Source organism: Neltuma alba, unplaced genomic scaffold (genome assembly GCF_004799145.2).
Source record: "Neltuma alba isolate B1F8T4 unplaced genomic scaffold, ASM479914v2 tig00003655_pilon, whole genome shotgun sequence".
NCBI classification, from domain to species: domain Eukaryota; kingdom Viridiplantae; phylum Streptophyta; class Magnoliopsida; order Fabales; family Fabaceae; genus Neltuma; species Neltuma alba.
This window is the reverse complement of record NW_021633372.1, coordinates 771-20477: the sequence shown is the minus strand read 5'-3', so window position 1 is coordinate 20477 and position 19707 is coordinate 771. Positions and strand designations below refer to the sequence as shown.

At 35.2% G+C, this 19707-nt stretch overlaps 1 protein-coding gene and 1 pseudogene across 1 annotated transcript; one reads left to right on the top strand and one right to left on the bottom strand.

Moving 5' to 3' along the window:
• On the top strand, positions 1–4583 carry LOC114742119 (uncharacterized). Its single transcript, XM_028930385.1, has 7 exons — positions 1–1290; positions 1637–1664; positions 1775–2390; positions 3034–3178; positions 3296–3559; positions 3953–4259; positions 4434–4583. Exons 1-7 carry the CDS (start codon positions 103–105, stop codon positions 4550–4552), a joined length of 2667 nt encoding a protein of 888 aa, XP_028786218.1. The 5' UTR covers positions 1–102; the 3' UTR covers positions 4553–4583.
• A 7858-nt stretch (positions 4584–12441) lies between these two features.
• On the bottom strand, positions 12442–16124 carry LOC114742122 (protein NRT1/ PTR FAMILY 7.1-like; annotated as a pseudogene).
• Between the last annotated feature and the right edge of the window lie 3583 nt (positions 16125–19707).

Sequence of the window (19707 nt, the reverse complement as noted above, 5' to 3'; positions counted from 1 at the left end):
CACAGCAGAATTAAAGATATCTATTCAAATGAGACATCTGATACCCCGAGAGGGAAAGAGAAGAATTCAAGTGAATTTAGGGACAAGGAAAAATGGCGAGAAATGCCTGTCATGGATGGAAAGGTGGATAAGAGGCATGACAGTGATTTTGACTCAAATATGCTTGAACAGTTCAGAGGAAATGCAAGGAAAAATATAAAAGGACATAGGAAATCTTACAGTAGATCTTCAAGGAAAATCTTTGATAACAGTTACCAAAAGCACCATGAGAAGGTGGCTTCTAATCTAGCTCTTGATGAAGTTGCTGTCCGAGCGATTGTTTCCATTCTAAATGGACATATAAAACGTTTTATAAAAGACGAGGACTTCCGGACTACATTGCGTCACACTTGTTTCTATTCGTTGAATTTCATTGAGCCAGAAGACGAGAACAGTTCTGAGGCCGAAGCAGTAAGAAGTCTTGAACAAGGAATTGAGACAGTTGAACGAGTCGTTGACGAATCTTTACCTTCAAAAGAATTGAAAAGGGCTTCTTTGCAGCTAGGTTTTGTTACAGGTTTGAGTTTAAATGATTTGAAACATGGATTTACATGTGGGGTTCCGAATTATAAGTTGTCATCTTCTGCTCATCTTTACCTTAGTGCATTATATAAGATTCAGAGAAAAGATAAGGCGTCAGCAAGGCATCTTTTGCAAGTGTTTTGCGATTCACCTTTCCAGACACGGACAACATTGCTGCCCGAACTGTGGGAGGATCTGTTTTCTCCACATTTTTTTCAGCTGAAAGCATGGTACGCTAAGGAAGTTGTCATTCTAGCCAACAAATCAAGCAGAGCAAGAAAACGAAATCTTCTTGAAAAAGTCTATAAGGAGCATTTGGATTCTGGAACTTACATGTTTGCTGTATACTACAAAAATTGGCTCACTGAAGGAGCTGAACCTCCAATAGTTCCTTCTATCGATATTCCATCAATCTCTGTCTTGGAAAGCCGGCAGAAAAGTTCACTAGGTCATTCGTCAGAGCTTTCTATTCCTATTGATTCATCCTCACCTCAACCAACAGTCAGCAAAAGACTTTATCATTCTGTCTTTGGTAGGTTGAGTAAACCGGGAATTGATGACCATGAAGATAGTGAGGGGGATAATGACATTGGCACTTGCATCAGAGGTTGTTACGGTTCAGCTGCCATCGAGCAAACATCTACACATATACCAGAAATAGTGAAATTTACTGATCAAGATGTTAAAGAAGACTCCTTCGAGAATGTGCCACTTGTTTCATTGCATCCTGTAAGTTTTTTGCTGTTTCTTACCCCCCTCCAAGGAAAAAAAAAAAAATCTTATGCTTTGGTCTGTATTACTACAGAAGTTTTCTCTTTCAACTATTAGGCTGGACTGGTTACCTACAACAACAAGCATATAGAAGAGGAAAACATGATTTCTCTCCTCTATAAATTGTCTTAAAAGTCTTCTCCTGCGCCCAGAATGCTATATTTTGGTACTAGTAATTTTAATAGATTGGGAATGTATGAACTGTTATAATACGGAATGATTGATATATTTACCTCTTAACAATTTGATGGTGCATGCTTTATTTATTTCCATTGACCTCTGATCCATAATCTTTCAAATGCAGCCAATCAAGACAGGCTCTTCTCTTGAAGGTGAGAAAAATATTTCTTTTTCTAGTTCAACCTCCTTTAGATAGCATATTTTGTTTATTTAGGATTTCTTATGATAAAGGTAACTGGACTACATAAACTTTTTGATGCAGGATTGTCTTTTCCAACCGTTCCACAAGAATTTCTTTGTCCCCTTACTGGAAAATTATTGGAGGAACCAGTCACTATAGAGACTGGGCAAACCTTTGAACACGCAGCCCTCAAGTCATGGTTCAGAGAGGGACACAGAATATGTCCTGTAACAGGAGTTACTTTAGATTTTGTGGCCATGCCCCTAACTAACATTGTCTTGAAGAGACTGATTCATAATTGGAAATCAGAACAATTAAGCGAGCTCTTGGATTCCGCTTCTCCAATCTCAAAAAATTCAAGAGAGTCAAAGCTGAAAGATAGGGATGAGATTATTACTTCCAAATTAGAGAGTCTTTTCACTGTGTTAAATGAAGAGGACAAAGTCACTTATGCCAAGCATCTCATTTCCTTTGGGGTTTTAGAATTTCTGCTTCGGAGGTTTGAATTGGGAAATTTGGAAGAGAAAACACATGTGGCGGCACTCTTGCTAAATCTCATTGGAGGAGACTCTTGTTGCATGTATCAGATAGCGAGAGATATTAATAAAAGGTTTCTTCTTGATCTTCTTCACCACAAGGAGTTTACTTCAAGAACTAGCGCAATATTATTGCTTACCAAACTCGTAGCATTAAAAAGGTGGGTATGGTCAAGTTATTTTATGGCATTTGATCTTCTTCACCAGTAGCATGTAATGAGGGCCATAGAATTTTTATTTTTAGTTTTTAGGATTTCTTCTTCAGTGGCGGTGTTTAGTTTTTCAATAGATCACAAACATAGAGCTAAAAGCTGGTGAAGTTCTCCGGTTTGCAAGCTTGGCAGTCATCAATGTCTAAATGTTATCTACATAGTTAGCGGTTCAAAATAATGCGTTGTTTTGTTGTTTCCTTCCAGTTTATCTGATGTTTTGAATCGGAATTTTTCTTTATTGCTGGGCTTATACTCTTATTAGAATGCTTTTCCGGTTAAATAACACGTATATATGGCCTAGAAAACATGGATTAGTTTTCTTTCTCTATGAGATTTTAGCATTACCTTAGTAATGAATCATTTGCTTTCTTAGGAGGTAAGTTTTGCTTTGAGTTTCAATGACTTGACTTGACTGGTTAATTCTCCCTTAGCAATAAACATCTATACCTTTGAACTTCCAACTATACAAGGGAGTGACGTGACGTATATTTATAATGTGAGGTCCTGCTTAATTGACTAATTGTACTTTTGAGAATGATTATTGTCTAGCTCTCTTCTTAATTGCTGAGTGGTTGACTCATGTAATGTGTAGAAGAAAGGATGTCACTTCATTCTTAAATAGACTGAAGGGTGAGGATATATCCACTACAATGCATGTTCTGCTCATGTACCTTAAGGATTCTCCGCTGCATCTCAAACCTGAAACTGCTGTTCTTTTGTTGCACTTTGATCTGCTGGTATGCTCCAATAGTCTTTTTATTATTATTATTAAACAAATTTCGTTTCATCATCACACTCACTCAAAGCATTTGTTTTGCCTTTTTTCTTTTGGCAATGATAAGATTTCACTTCAGGTCGAGTCTCAAAATTATGGCTCATACAGAGAGCAGGCTGTGACTTCCATTTCAGAGGCTCTCCATGCCAGCTTAAATGAAGAGAAAGTCCAAGAAAATTGTTGTAGAGCACTTTTTATCTTGGCTGGGCATTTTTCTTCCACTGGGAAGGTACTGACCAAGAGTTGCATTCTAAAAGAAGCGGGATATGTAATCAATGGTTCAGAAGTTGACACTTCTGATCACGAGGAAGAGGATTTATCATGGGATGGAGCCATTTCTTTTGTAAGTTTTCTCCAATACATTACTTCATCATCTTTGTATTATATCCATATTGATGAAACATAACGCCTCCTTGAACATTTATCTGATGCGCATAATTACTGTTAATATTCCAATTATACACTACCAATGTACTGATAAACTTTGATCTTAGGTCCTTATTCTTTAGTCCCTTCCTCATGGAAGTTGAATTATCGATTCTATTGCGACCCCTTTCAATTACTATACCATGGACGAATGATGATATACGTGTTTTCTGTCGATAGCAAGCGACTGCTACTAGAATTATCAATGTGAATCAAATCCAGAACAACTCTTTTATGTTATCAAGTAACTGTCGTTGCTTACACAAGTTACTTGATGTCACATGCCTGATATTTTTAACTAAAATGATAGGAAAAGGAAGAAGAACGGAGCAAAGAATGGTTGGTGAACTTGTTAGAATCAATGATCGGTGATGGAGAGAGTCCATTTTTGAATTCTATCTCTAAATGTTTAGACTCTAGACATCCAGATTTGGTCAACATGTGTTTGGTAACTGTCTCTTGGTTGAGCTCCTCGCTTTCTACGCAATATGACTCTGGATTACAACTCTCTGCCTTCTTAGCCGTCATTTCTGAGATAGTAGAAGTCCTGGAAAATGGGGAACTTGAACTGAGGATTCTTGCTTCATTGTGCTTGCTTAACTTCAGCAAAATACCAGGTTTGACAACTTTCCCTTCAGTTGAATTCACAATGCAGCTATTGATGGAACGTGGTATGGGAAGAATACTTCACATGATGATGAATTTATGCAAGAGCGCTATCATTAAATATACAGAGTTTTATTCTCTCTCTCTCTCTCTCTCTCTAATATGATGTGACTTGTATATTATAGAATGCAGAACACTTTTGACGACTATGGCAGAAGATATTAATGGTCCTCTTCTTAAACTACTTGATGTGACGTGGACTGCAAAGCAGCTGCACGCGATTATTTCTGGCGTGGATTTGTAACGCTGCTGGGAAATGCAATTGCATGCTACTTCTGAAAATCCCCTGTTATTCTCAACATTGTAGATCCCTCTCTGCCAACAAAGTTATCCGAACGGGGAAAAATCCGACCCAAGGTCATTGAAAATATCCGAAGAGTTTATGTATAGATATTTGTGATTTTTATTGACGGGGAACTTTTTGGGCAAACTGTATTTCGATCTTCTTGAATACGCCAGATTTAGTTGGGTCATGCTGTGTATTTGGTCACGTTCCCGTTTGGCAAGGTCACGACGATTAAGATCAGCATATTTTCTAAATATAATACTGCTTCGAGGGTCAAACACCTTTTACTTAGTTGTCAATGTTCTTTCTCTTTTCAGGTTCAAATTTCAGCTTCTAATTTATCCATAGGAAATAAGATGCGATTTTCCTATGTTTAGAACACACGGTTTAAGAAGATTATGGATGAACTTCATAAAAGCAGTAAACATCAGCCGACCATACAAAACGGACACTGCAGATAGACCCTAATGCCCAAAAGAAGGGGGAAGAAAAGAAAAAAGAAAAAAAAAGGGAAGGAGGACGTTACAGAGAGAAGGAAAAACATTAAATACTTGATAGATCCAGTCCATGACACATTTGACTTAAAAATCGGCAGGTTCTTCCTTGATTTGGACTTTAGATACTGCTCCCTCACCTTGGCCCTCTGCTTCAGCCATGTTGGTGGGTTCGGGCTGAGCAACTGGTTTTGCGGGAAGAAGAGTTATTCCCTCCCTTGAGTGGTGAAGGCGGAGATTTCTTCTTCTGATTTTGGCCATAAGCCTCCTCCTCCTCTGAGCTTTAGTTTCATACTTGTAATGACAGCTCACGTGAGCCGCAAAGGTCTGTGACGTTGGAAACTTTCCAAAACACCTTGGGCATGTGTAGGGCCCATATTTCTTACAAGGAAGACTATGAGTTATACCATCATCATTGTCAACATCGTTCTCATTATTTGTTGCAGAAGGATAACAAACACTCACAGGAGTAGGAGCAATAACAAGAGCTCCATTATAATTGCTTCTGGATTGATTATCATCTGAGCATGCTTCTTCATTAAGCTCTGTTATGGTGATTCTCGCTCTACGTTGCTGTGAGTAATTAAGATTGGTTTGAGAACTGAAACTAGGGACCAGACGACGTCTGGTGGAGAAAGCAGATATGAGACGAGCTCTTAGAATCTCTCGAGTGGCCAGAAGCCTTGCTGAATAAGAAAAACGGTAATTTCTCACAAAGCTGCTTCTCCTCTCTATCATATTCACTGGCCCACCTCTAATTTTGAAGCTTGGCACAAGACAGAGGCTTCTGTTTTGATGGTTTCTGCTTGAAACAGGAAATCCAAGCTCTAGCGGGTCAGAATAATTGTGAGAGATCCCATTGTTCATGACTGGTTCATGGTCATTGAAGCTTGGAACGAGAGAGAGGCTTCTGTTTATAAGGTTGCTTCTTGAAACAAAAAAGCCAAGCTTCTGCTGGTTGGAATAGCTGGAAGAGACCCCAGTATTCATAACTGGCTCGTAATCATTGAAGCTTGGAACAATAGAGAGGCATCTGTTTCTATGATTGCTGCTTGAAACAGAAAAGCCCGTCTCTTGCAGGTTAGAAGAATAATTGGAAGAGATTCCATTGTTCATGACTCGTTCATAATCATTGAAGCTTGGAACCAGAGTGAGACCTCTGTGTATACTGTTGGAGAAATTCAAAGAGACCCCATTGATGACTTGTCGATCACCTCCATCGATGCTAGGCCCAGCAGAGAGACTTCTGTTGGTCTGGTTGGAGTAATTGAAAGAGACCCCATTGTTCATTACAGGCTCAGCTCCTCCATTGATGAAGCTGGGAAAAAGAGAGAGGCTTCTGTTTCTGTAGTTGCTGGAGGAAAGAGTGAAGCCAAGTTGCTTCTGGTTGTTAGAACTGGAAGAGACAAGGAGAGGCATGGCCATTGTACCTCAGAAATGGAGAAGAAAGAAAGCAAATGATATGTTTGAATTACTTGGAAGAAGGTAGTGCATTTTATAATTAAATTGGTACATTGGCTGGAAAAGAAGAAATTCATTATAGGCCAATGCGGTTTCTGCAGATTCAGACCAGGGTTATGTGTCATCATGAGAAGGAATCCTCCCATTGGTGGGATTTATGGAAAGAAATTGATTGCCACAGCAAAGGGACCAATAGTAATATTTCAACTATGAATGTTTTGGATGTCGTCAAAATCCTCGCTGTCTCTCAAATCTCAATAATTAATAGTCATTGAATGCACTGTTTTATTTACGCGGAAAAATGCTTGCATTTTCCTTAACCATCATTAAGTACACTGAGTTTTAAAAATTAGCTAATAAAATGCGCTTCAAGAAGTAGTACTCCACTGTATTTCCAACATATTTCATACAAATAAAAAAAATCTTAAACTGTATAAACTCTTTGTTAGAATATAATAACTTTCTAATTTTACTCCAATTTTACTTCTATTTAATATATACATTTTTTTTAAAAATAATTATATATACTATAATAAATGAAAAATAAAATGGTACATTCATGCTAAAACTTTAATGAAGTGACTTATAAGTAGAACTAAGAAAAATCTTCTCTCTCTGCCATATAAATAGAACTAGAGGAGTATATATGAATTTTTTTAATTCTAAAAAATATTCAATAATGTGTTCCAGTGATTATATTATCTTCATATCTCATATATTAAAAATAAATTTTATTATTTTGTATCATTTTTTTGAGGGAATATATATAGTGGAATAAGAAATTCCAAATTATAAGGGCTCTAAATTCTTGTGTATAAGAACTTACGCAAACAATTTTTTCGAGAAGGTATATGTAACAAGTATTTTTCATTTATTTGGATGGATTGTGCCCTTCCGAATCCGATTTGGTGCACGTAAGGAAATGGATTACGGTGATTATCGATGAATGGGCCTTTTTTCTCATTAGCTCCTTTTTTGTTTTTTTCTTCTTTCTGTTTTATACTATCCAAAGAGGTTTTTGAAAAACGTTTTTAATCTTTCTGTTTTCTATAATAAAAAATTCAGGTAAATTGAACTGTAGAAATTATTGATCAACGGACATCCTTTTGATGAGCTGTCTTTTTGTTTTTTTCTTTTTTCAATTTCATATTATTCAAAGAGACTTCTAAGGGGCGCTCGCGCTTTATCTTTTTTTTCCCCCCCCTTCGTTCTTTTCCTTTTATTTCTTCTTTCTTTATTTTGCCAACCAGTCGACCTCTCTTTATCAAATAAACCTGGCACACGATACCAATACTCCAGTGGTGTGAAATACATAAAAAAGAATGATTAAGTTAACCGCAATTTGTAAATAATTCAATCTATCTCAAATTTTGTTCAAAATGAAGAGCTTATATGACATTGTTGGGTGTAAGACATACACAAGAATGTCAATTTTAGGTGAAATATACTATCCTTGTGGTATTAACAGTATAATATATGTTAAGCTCAAGAAAAATAAGTTGTTTATATTATTAATATGCATGAAATGATATATTTTAAAATAATTTATGTGGGAATAAAATGAATTGTTGATTATATATTGTCAATATGGATGGGTCAATAAATTTTAAAGAAAAATAAATTGCTAATACAATGGTATGAAACAAACAAATTCTGAAGCAAAGCAGTGGCAAACAAACACCCAAAACGTATGTTTCGGGTTTTTTCAATTTACATGAGCATAGAATTTATAGACTAAAATAAATCGCTTTCTATAACTGATAAGCGTTATAACAAATACCATAGAAAAATGTTGTTATCTATGAATTTTTTATTCATCTGTGATTACTTATACAATTTTATTTCATGCATTTTAAACACTACCATTTTCAAAAACAATCATTATTTTTATAAAATTATTAAATTAACACCTAGTCAATACTTAATTTTTATTAATTACTATTATTTGTTTGGTTTGTAGGAAAAGGAGTGAAACGAATTTAATTAGTCTGATTTTAAAAAATGAGAAATAGTGTTGAAAGTTTTTAATTAATGTTTTTGTTTGTTTTCCATTGCATATTTTTTTATTACAATTTTATAGCGTCCCTTGTCCCTTTTCTTGTTTAAATCGAACTTATTACGTGCCCTTCTCTCTGTTTTCTTTCTTTTTTTTTTTTTTTAGCCAGAGATTCTATTCTCCTGTTTTCCTGAATCAGTATCTAAATATGATACTCCCGTGATTCAAAATAGATGAGTTAGCATTGCTTTAATAGTGAGAAGAAAATGGATATTCGACAGTGTAATTTTATCTGAGTGGACTTAAGTAGTACTCTGCATCAGAAATGGAGTCCCTTAAAAATGGCTCGGGAAGCAAATGAAAGCCATGCAAAAGGTTTTTCATATTCACTTCCTCAACGCGTATAAAAATAAAGTCTAATCTGATTTGATTTATGGGAAAATGACAGATAAAGAAGGTGGAATTTATGAAATTTCAATTTGGGAAGCTAAGGAAATGTAATGACAGAGAGGGAAGTCCTTCCCAAACTAGAATTTTAAAATTCAGTAAAATGACAAAAATGCCTTTTGTTTTTTTTTTTTTTTTATTTTTAAAAAACTCAGCTAGTAGCTGTCGGTGGAGTTTTTTTTTTTGTAACAGTGTTTTTTTTTTGTATGGGAGAATATTGTAAGAAATGGTGGGGATGGGATTTGATCCCACAACCCCTTGGTCATTTAGACTAACAAAATGATAGATAACCATTGGGCCATCAAAGACTTGTTAACTTTATAATGCAAACAAAAATATAAGTTGACTCTTTTACTGTGACTTCAGCCCGTGACAATAATTTACCTGAGGATGACAAGTCTTAACTGAGAAATAACAAGTCTAGATTTGATATTAACAAAGTAACTTTTCCTGATACATAATAAGAAGTAGCATGTATATTAATTAAAAATGACAATAATTTATTTGAAAATGACACGTTTTTACTGGCAAATGACACGTCTAAACGTGAGATTAACAATATGCCTTTTCCTGATACATAACAAGAAGTAACATGTACATTAATTAAAAATGACAATAATTTATTTGAAAATGACACATCTTTACTGGAAAATGACAAGTCTAAACTTGAGATTAATAATGTGTCTTCTCCTGATACATGATCTAAACATGAGAATACATAATCTAAATTTGAGATTAACAATATGTCTTCACTGGAAAATAACACGTCTTTTTGTTGGAATCCCCTCTTTTTTTAATTAAAAAAAATGGGTTAGTTGTCCGATAAAAAGTAACAATAACAGCAGTACTAGATAGTATTTAATGACAGAAAAATACCAAATAATTCCATTTTTTTTAAGAAGATCAATATTCGCAGCACGCGCATTGTTGTCTTTGTATTACACTCAAAAGGCTCATTCTTGCCTTAATTACTTAATTACAATTACAAGGATAGAGCTTTATTTTATATTAAAATAAGGCTCTAGTTTATATTTTATATACAATTAACAAGTCTAATTTCACGTTTAGATGTGTCATTTTCCAGTAAAGATATATTGTTAATCTCAAGTTTAGATTACATAATCTCACATTTAGATTATGTATCAGGAGAAGACACATTGTTAATCTCAAGTTTAGACTTGTCATTTTCAAATAAATTATGATCATTTTTAATTAATGTACATGCTACTTTTTGTTATGTATCAGGAAAATGCATATTGTTAATCTCACGTTTAGACGTGTCATTTTCAAATAAATTATTTCTATTTTTAATTAATGTAAATGAAAGCCATGCAAAAGGTTTTTCGTATTCACTTCCTCAACGCGTATAAAAATAAAGTCTAATCTGATTTGATTTATTCACAAATTCTCTTGTGTGTTGAGAAAAATTTCGACAGACAAGTTCTGCAAGCGAAATCTGCTTGATTTTGCTGATGAATCGGGCAGTTAAAAGTTGCGACACATGTTCATGCATCGGGCTTCCCATTGGGCCCTATTCTGGCCCAATACCTTATGACCATCACGTTGCCTTTTGTTTTTTTACCCCCGGGCCACGATTATTCTAGGATTAAATTGTGGAGCTTTTTGTATTTTTCTCTTTACTTTTCTTATCTGGCCATCACTTTTGTCAAAATATTTCACCATATCAGAGGTTAGGTTTAGCAGAAAGAGTTAGTCTCTCACAACGTGAAAAACCAATTTTTGAATCCTCGCTAAGAGAGGTGTCCACGTTTAGTGCCTAACAATGCCTTGAATAAGATTGTCCCCAATAGGAATATACCCATACTTTAGTAAAATATATATATATTTCACCATGATGTGAACTCAGTGTGACTCCTATTTTATGACTAAGGCTTCAAAATTTTAAATTAATCCCCATATCAATTGTTGCGGCTGACTGATTTATAAATGATCTAATATTATTACATTATTATTCTCAAGTAATAAAGTGGCGTATTTTCTTTATATTCTATTTTACCCCTCATCAAAATCCGTACACTCCTAAAAGACCCGAACATGGACTTTAATTAAATAGTTGTTTTTATGGTTGAATTGACATGACCCTTCAATTAAATGGCCTGTCATAGTGTCACACAAACAAGATCACAAAACTTATTTTAATTTTATTTTCTTTATAATAATAAGTTGCAAAAGGGTCGGCTCGATGACAAAGCATGAGATCCAATTGTAGTTCAAAAACCAGAAAACAAAAAAGTGGGTTGCTTTGGGTCCCTTGATTTGGACATGGCTCCTTCTCTCAGTCCAACGTTGACGTGAGGTTGGATTCATTCACCCCTTCATGTGGCAATCTGGCACCCCAACCTTGTCTCTGCCTCACATTGCTTGCATTTATTTGGGATGTTTCATATCGTCTGGGAAAGCTACGTGGCAGTCAGTGGACAGCGTAATTCCACCAAATTATTAAAGAAAACTTGCGTGCAATTTTACATAAGCAATCTACTACCTTCGTTCTTAATTATAAGACATCGTTTATAGATCCTAATTATAAAACATCATTTATAGTCTATCAACAAGGTCTTATAATTAAGATCGGGTAGTAATAACTAAAAAGTCAACATACACTAGTGGTTATTTCAGTATATTGCACTTTTTGTAAGATTTTTTTAATAATTAAATTTCGTAATTTCTCAATTATTATTTACTACTATTAATTCACACGAATCTGTGACTTTCAGTGGCCTTGAATCTCGCCGTGAAAGGATCAGCTCACTGGGTCCCGCCTTCATGCACTTCTATTAATTTAAAAGTTTCTGTTATTTTCATGGAAGGGTAAGCTTTTAGATAAGACCAAGACTAGAAAAGCTTTTCTAGTCTTTTAAATTCTATAAAATTTGAAGCCCAACTTTCTGAGCAAGTTCGCATTGTAACTGGCATTCTTCGTACACTGCCATCGATCAGCATGATACTTGTAACAGGGATTCTTGGCCTAATGATTGATGCCTTAGATATTCATTCTCCTATTCATTTCCTTTTTTCTTTTTCCTTTCACTGAATCAATACAGCCTCCTTCCCTTGTCTCTATCTCTATATGTAACTGAATTATATGTGATGTTTCACTTCTTTAGAAAGAAATAGCGTTGAAGAGTCTTGTCAATGGGGTTTCTGGTAGTGAGAAGACTGATGCGGAAATATCGAGGATGATTCGTTCATTATATACTGTTAGAAAGATGTATTTTAGAAATCCACCTTAATATTTGTGGTAATGTAGCTGTCGACGACACATGAAGTTTCTTTCATATCTAAGTTCCATCTAACACCGTTCTAGTCAAATTAACCAGAAATAAATGTCTACAGATCCATACAGGTTCTGTGTCTATCTCATGAGTTAGTCTTTTAGCTTTTTCACAGTCCCCCCCCCCGGGGGGGATGTGTCCTTCAGAAGAGAGAAATGAGATACTGTATTGTGATTTATTCTCATTTATGACAGTTTTAGAGCATTTACAGGGAATAAAAAACCAAATGGCCAAAACAGTTCGGCGGTGTTCTACCGGATTTCTCCAAATAACATCATCATGAAAGCAATCACCCCACCAACTATATTGAAAAGTTGAGGTGGTCATGCTTTCTGCTATTGAGGAAGGAAAAAAAAAATGAAAACAAGAATATAAAACAAGAATAATTTTCAAAACATTTGAATCTCATCAAACTCTGCTGATCACTTTATCATGGTCATCACCATCCACTTGAACCCCAAGCTCAATGCTTCTTCCTTCTCCCTCACTTTCATAAACACCGATGCTCTTGTACCACTTAGCACAGAACAAGTAAAAGGCAAAATCAACAGCAGATAGAATTGCAATGAGGAAGAAAAACCTGTCCATGTGTCCTTCGTTCAAGTTATTTGGAATCCACCCAGGGTCGTTACCTTTTGCTGTAATTGCCATCACTATATTCACCAGCATGCTACTCACAAAGTTTCCAAGAGATATTGAAGCCATACACAGTGAACTCCCAAAGCTCTTTATTCCATCTGGGGCTTGCCCATTAAAGAATTCCAACTGACCAACGTACATGAAAACCTCTGAAGCACCTACCAGAACATATTGTGGCACCTGCCAAAATATGCTCATGGAACTGATTTTCTTCCCAGGAGTGACGTGTCTTAGCCTCATGATCTCAGTAGTACCAGCTGCAATCATGGCAAGCATTCCAATAATTATGCCAATTCCCATTCTTTGAAGTTCAGTTAGTCCCTTGGGGTTACCAATTAGTCTTCCAGCTAATGGAACTAGGATCTGGCGGTAGATTCCTGTGCATACAAGAACACTACAGATATCAAAAACAGACATGCTGGCTGCTGGTAAGTGAAAATCTCCGATGTAGGAGTTCATGACATCGCCCTGCTCAACGAAAAGAGAAGCCATCTGGGTAAACACAACGGAGTAAATTATGGTGCAGAGCCAAACTGGTAACATTCTCAGGACGCATTTGGCTTCCTCAACTTGAGTTACGTACAAAGCCTCCATGGATTCTTTGGCTTATTCACGTCTTCCTCTGTGACTGTCGCAGCATTGTCCAAGAACCTAACGAACATAAATTAGTAATATAAGGTTCTCTTTTGGTTACAGATAAAGGCTTGAGGTCGGACCAATCTTAAAGATTAAGACTCACATTAATGGAGGAGCTAGTTGCTTGTTTGCAATGTTGATACATGTATCATAACTAAATTTATGCACAGTTCACAAACTTGAAACATGCGATAGTCAAATTAAAACTAAGAAAACCGGGATTTTCGAACTCAGAGCGATGTGTGCCCCACTTCACATATAAAATCAGATGGCCATAAATAAAGGAAACTTCCAGCATTTCCATGATCATGTAACTGTGCTTTTTTGGTTTTAGGTCATAATCTTGCAATCAGGCAACTTATTTTTTTGCCATAAAATTGGTCAGCAGCCGTATGGTTTTGGTTTCATCAGAATGCCTATAAAAGGGAACAATGCCTATAAAAGGGAACAATGATTATTGCATAATTTGCTACCAAATCTCAAAGACTTACTTGAATTCATCGGTGTGCTGAATCTTCCTGCTCCCTTTTATAGCAGATCCTGGACCTTCAATCTCATAAAGTGCTTCAGCCTTTGATGAATCAATACCACACTTCCTACCAGCAGCCATAAACACCTGAGCAACTCTCATCACGGGGTTGCCACTTGCTTTCACATACCTATACCATGGCGTTCCAGCCAAGTATAACACAAAAGCTATAATAGCAGATGCCAGTGACGCCCCAAAACCCAGAGTCCAGTGTCCTGAATCCTCAAAGTACACTAGTATGGTGTTGGAGAACAAGGACCCAACATTGAGAGCAAAGTAAAAGTAGCAGAAGAAAGCTTCCTTTGATCTCATCTGTTTAGGAATTTTCTCATCATATTGGTCTGCGCCAAATGTAGCTAAAGTAGGTTGGTGCCCTCCATAGCCAAATGCCACTAGATATATGGACAAGTAGAAGGTACTAACTCCCATCGAGGATGGAGGACTACAAGGTTTTTCTTCAGCACCACAGCCAACTGGTTTGATCAAGAAAAGCCATGATGATAAAGACAACAGACCCAGTCCCTATTAAACAACAGAGTTCAGACACACATGAAGCTTGTTAGCAATTAGATAGTTCCAGAATTTGGTTAAATTAAGGTTACAAAAAATTGTGAGATATATTACCAGAACAAAAATGAGCTGAAAGATTGAGCAGGTTAAGAATCGACCCCAGTAAGAATCACTAAGGAAGGCCCCAATCAGTGAGAACATGTAAACTGTTCCAGTCCACTTGCTGACATTATTGGCAGCTTCAGCATTATTTTGACCAAGAACCCTGGTCAAAAACAAGACCAAGTTCACTCCAACTCCGAAGAAAGCTAGTGTTGCTAGTGCCTGATTCACTGCACAGAACAAAATGATGAGGGAAAAAACTTGAAATAAATGATGTTTAAATGATAAAATTAATGGGTAAGAGCTAAGCAAAAAAAGGGTGGGAAGAAAAAAAGAGGCAATCAAACAAATGCATAAACAGCTCAATAATCGTCATTTTCTGGATTGTAGTTCTTGAAATTTAAAAGATGTAATGATCAATGGTTTTGATTGGTACCTAGCAAGATGCTTGCAATTTTCCACCCTCCTGCATTCTTCTCAACAATTTTGCAACTTTCTCCCCCAGAAGACTGGTCCCTGCAGCCATCATTTTCTTCCTTTGCCTGTCGATTTTCCTGCAACAAATTTTATAAAATAGAGAATCAAATTGTGAAAATGTCTTGCATAAAAATGAAAATGTGGTATTTTAGAGGATAAAATTAGGATCATATTATAGACACAAACCAGTTACTTTTTGCCATGTAAATTTTTTTGGCAGTATATATTTGACGCAATAACTTCAATTATTATATATGTAAAATAAGTCTTCCTTGAGGTCCCAGGAATCAAGTATAATTAAGTAGTTTGTAGCCTGTGGTTAATCATTCAACTGACCGAACAACAATGAAAATATAATTACAATAAATTCAAAACACAACACACACACACACACACACATTTTCTGTGAAATGATTGCTACAAAATTTAACACCCGAGTCATTAGTATTAGATATGAAATTCATTCAAAATTTTGTAGCTACCTCCTACTGAATAAGTTGTGTATATATTTCTTGCATACTGGTGCGGAGATTAGATATTTTGTATTGACAAAAGTGGCTTCCCTCAAAAGGAAAACAAATCATTTAGAGTGATTTGAACTAACAATTTAGTGTATGATATGATTCCACATAAAAAATGGGATTTTTAGAGAAAATGAAATAGGAAAAGTAATGGCTGTAGGTGATTGGAATAAATGCTTTTTGTTGTATTATAGGATATCCCAGTACCCACTACGTACCAGAACCCTTCCATCACCATCACTAAGAAGCAAATTGAAACTACAATTCCAACTATTCTGACGTGTGAGTTTTGTCATATAGAGTAAATAGTGGAATCTCCTATTGATGTGTTGAATTGACCTTCTTCAAACAGCAAGGATTACTAACCTGGAGTTCAGCAACTTCAATGGAGCTGGCAGGGCATGGAGGGGCCATTTCTGTTCCAATCTGCAATATTGAACAAACTCTGCTTTAAACTAATAACTGACCCAAAAACAACAAGGAAAAGAAACTGATTTTGGAGCAGGCCATTTCTCAGTACTATAACCTACAGAAGCCTCGAAAAATGACATGATGCTACAAAATCAAGAAAAGCAAGGAAGAACATAGGAATAGAGAAGATCAACATGTGGTAAAAAAGTCTAAAGATATGATGCTAATAAGGAAATAATAGCATACTGAGAAATACAAGCACTTACAAGAAACAGGGAATGATGAGTATAGAGATATAAGAGAAGACGAAAAAAGATAGGAAGAAGAAAAGAAGAAGAAGTTTGATAAGAAGTGAGCCATACTAGCATGCAATATATAGGAAAGATGAAGGCAAAACACGGCGAGACATCATTTTCAAATTGGCTTTACGATTGATAAAGAGGTAGAGAGAGAAGGAAAGCATTAGGATTATAATGGGAAAGAAAGGAAGGGAATGGCAAATTGGGAAAAGAATAATGGCGAGTAAGGAAGAGAAGTGTTAAAACTCTTGATAAATAGAATGAAAGAGTCTGTGCCACAAAACGCTGAAGGTTGGCTTCTGCCTAACAAACATTGGCATCAGTGAGAGGGGGTTTTCCTCCTCTTGTCCCTTTCAAGCCTTCTGTTTTCTCCATATATTTCGTCATCTGACATATCTATCACATTTTGGAATTGTGTGGTGAAACTTCAACGAAAGACGACTAAACTAACATTCTGTATACAGAGATTAAATTTATATAATCTAATAATTTAAGGACTACATATATATACACATACATATAAATATATATATGAAGTTACTCTTGAAAGAATTTTCACCTAAAGCTTCAATATATAATTTAACCAACAAGGAAAAAAAACTTCTTTTGATTTTGAAAATTTACTTGTGAAATAAAATTTAACATGGTCTTATCAATGATAGAAAGCTCCGTTTTACTTCTAATAATTGTCCACCGAGTTGTTTGTCTAAACAATGCGATACATGCAGCAAAGACCTGACTACTGGTTGGGCCTACCAAAGATGTAAAAGCTTCGCTTCTGAATCCTGCCTGGGAAAAGAAATATCAATGGGAAAAAAAGGGAGAAACTACATAAAAAATCTGAATAGACAAAACAAAAGTCAGGTCCCTAAATATATAAATCCACTTAATCCCAGAACAAAAAAAATGCAACCTTTAAATCTATCTCCAAGTCTACAGGAAAATGCAAGAAAGTCCACAGAACCTGAGAAAAATTAAAGGTAAACATCCGTGCATGCAAAAATGACCAATGACTTTGGCAGAAAGATGATGGATTTATGGCTAAAACGAGCACACAACATCATAAATATTAAATACACAGAAAAGTCAAGTCCACTTAACCCCAAAACAAAAAAAATGCAACCTTTAAATCTATCTCCAAGTCTACAGGAAAATGCAAGAAAGTCCACAGAAACTGAGAAAAATTAAAGGTAAACATCCGTGCATGCAAAAATGACCAATGACTTTGGCAGAAAGATGATGGATTTATATTATAGCTAAAAATGATCACACAACATCATAAATATTAAATACACAGTCCTTATCCAAACATAAAACAATTCATCTTTCAAGAATTGATGATGACATCAACTCAGTTTTATACAAATTTTGTTCAGCACACGCCACACGTATTCCCTATAAGGTATTTGACAGATATTGGATCATGACAGAATAAAGTAGGTAAGAACACTCGAACACAATTCTCAGATATATCGATTATTTATTATCACACAACTTAACGAAACTATCTGTGTTACCCAAATGTATTAACAAATATAATGTGATAACAACAGTAAAGAATGTTAGTAAAGCTGTAGTGAACAAACCTTTTGCGAAACTTGGTGACAGAAAGAGTGAACTCCTCCGGAATGGTATCAAAATCCGGCAACGGAACGGAGAGAAAAGATTACAAAAGCCATATAAACGACGTCCCGTTCGATGATGGGTTCAGACCTTTTGACATTTATGGTGAGAAGGAACAAGAGAGACACTCCAACTAGCTAGCTAGCAAAGCGCAATGTGTTTTTGATGAAACCCCTTTCTTCTTCTTCTTTCTTCTTCCTTCTTCTGCTTCAATATTCGCAACAGAAAACCTGAGGCCCTGTATATACTGAAGCTAGATAAAGTATATTGTGGTCAGATTTGAAGCCGATGGGGCTTTTATAACAACCTCCTAAGTATAAGGTTCGCAGAGAAGCTTGTGATATGACGGGCATGTCTTCTACATTTCGGGAGAAAACCATGCGAGATGTGCATATTTTTTGAACTATTCAACTTGTCAACGGCATCTTTAGTATTTTTATTTTTTTTAAAGTTGAGATTAAAAAATTATATCTATTTTCTATCTCATTTTTTTAAGATAAAAACGTAAAAAAAGATAAAATCCAAATCATTCAAATTAAATTTTAAAATTAAACTAAATGGACAATTCCTATGTCCTCCATTGCATGCAATTTAAGTTTAAAATTCCTAACAAACACTCCTAGTATAGCTCCTTGGATGTCTCTTATAATTTGAAATATAGTTTACTGTTGTAAGGATGCCATTTTCTATGACACATGAAATTTTATAAATTAAAGTAATTTCTCGTATTGAATGATTGCCATTTTCCATTTTAATTTTCTTTACTTAAATTGTCCAGTAAATCGTATGTAGAATCAAAAACAATCGTATAAATATGATAGATTACAAACCATCCATCATATAAAATATAGGGGATCTACATGAACTAGGGCCTTTTGTGCCTTATATATTATTCAAGTAAAGAGATGATAATGAAGGCCCCATAAAAATATTATCAATACTAAATTAGAAGGATCTCTTCACGACTTGAGTTTTAAAATTTATTGCTCATTGCATATATTTTAAAATATTTTTAGAAAATCCTTATCTGATATTGATCTCAAAATTTTTAAATTACAGATGTTATTCTGATGACAATGATATGCAAATATCATTCTGATGTAGCACGTAATGCCGGTATTTACAACAAAACCATAATGCTGTAACGTATCATTGAAAACTCTAGAACAAGCACTGTTTTTTTTTTATTTGGTTTTTAATTTGTTGTACTGTTACAGTCATCCAGGAATATGTATGATACATGAGTGTGCGTGATATATTCAGGGCAATTAACAACGTTTGATGATGACAAAACTAATTAATGAAATAGATATATACCTGTTATATATCCTAAATTAGGAAGTAATAGCACTTAATTCAGACTAGACTCAACGTAATAACTTCAAATTTTGTTTGAACTAGAGTTCGGTTTCCTATTTGAGTTGGTTAATCGGGACTTCCAAATATAGTTTAGTTTATCAATTACCATTTACACAAAACCGAAATATATCATAACCAGCACTGATATGTTGGAGCTGTCTGTTACATTCCCCGGATCAAATATCAAACTATAAGAATAAACAAAACCAAAGAGAACAAAAAGTTTTCCCCCCTCTTTTCTTCTTCTTGTAATTTAGAAGGTGATCAAAAATCAAGAGAAAAGGAGAGGATGAATAATGTTAGCATTAATAACAAT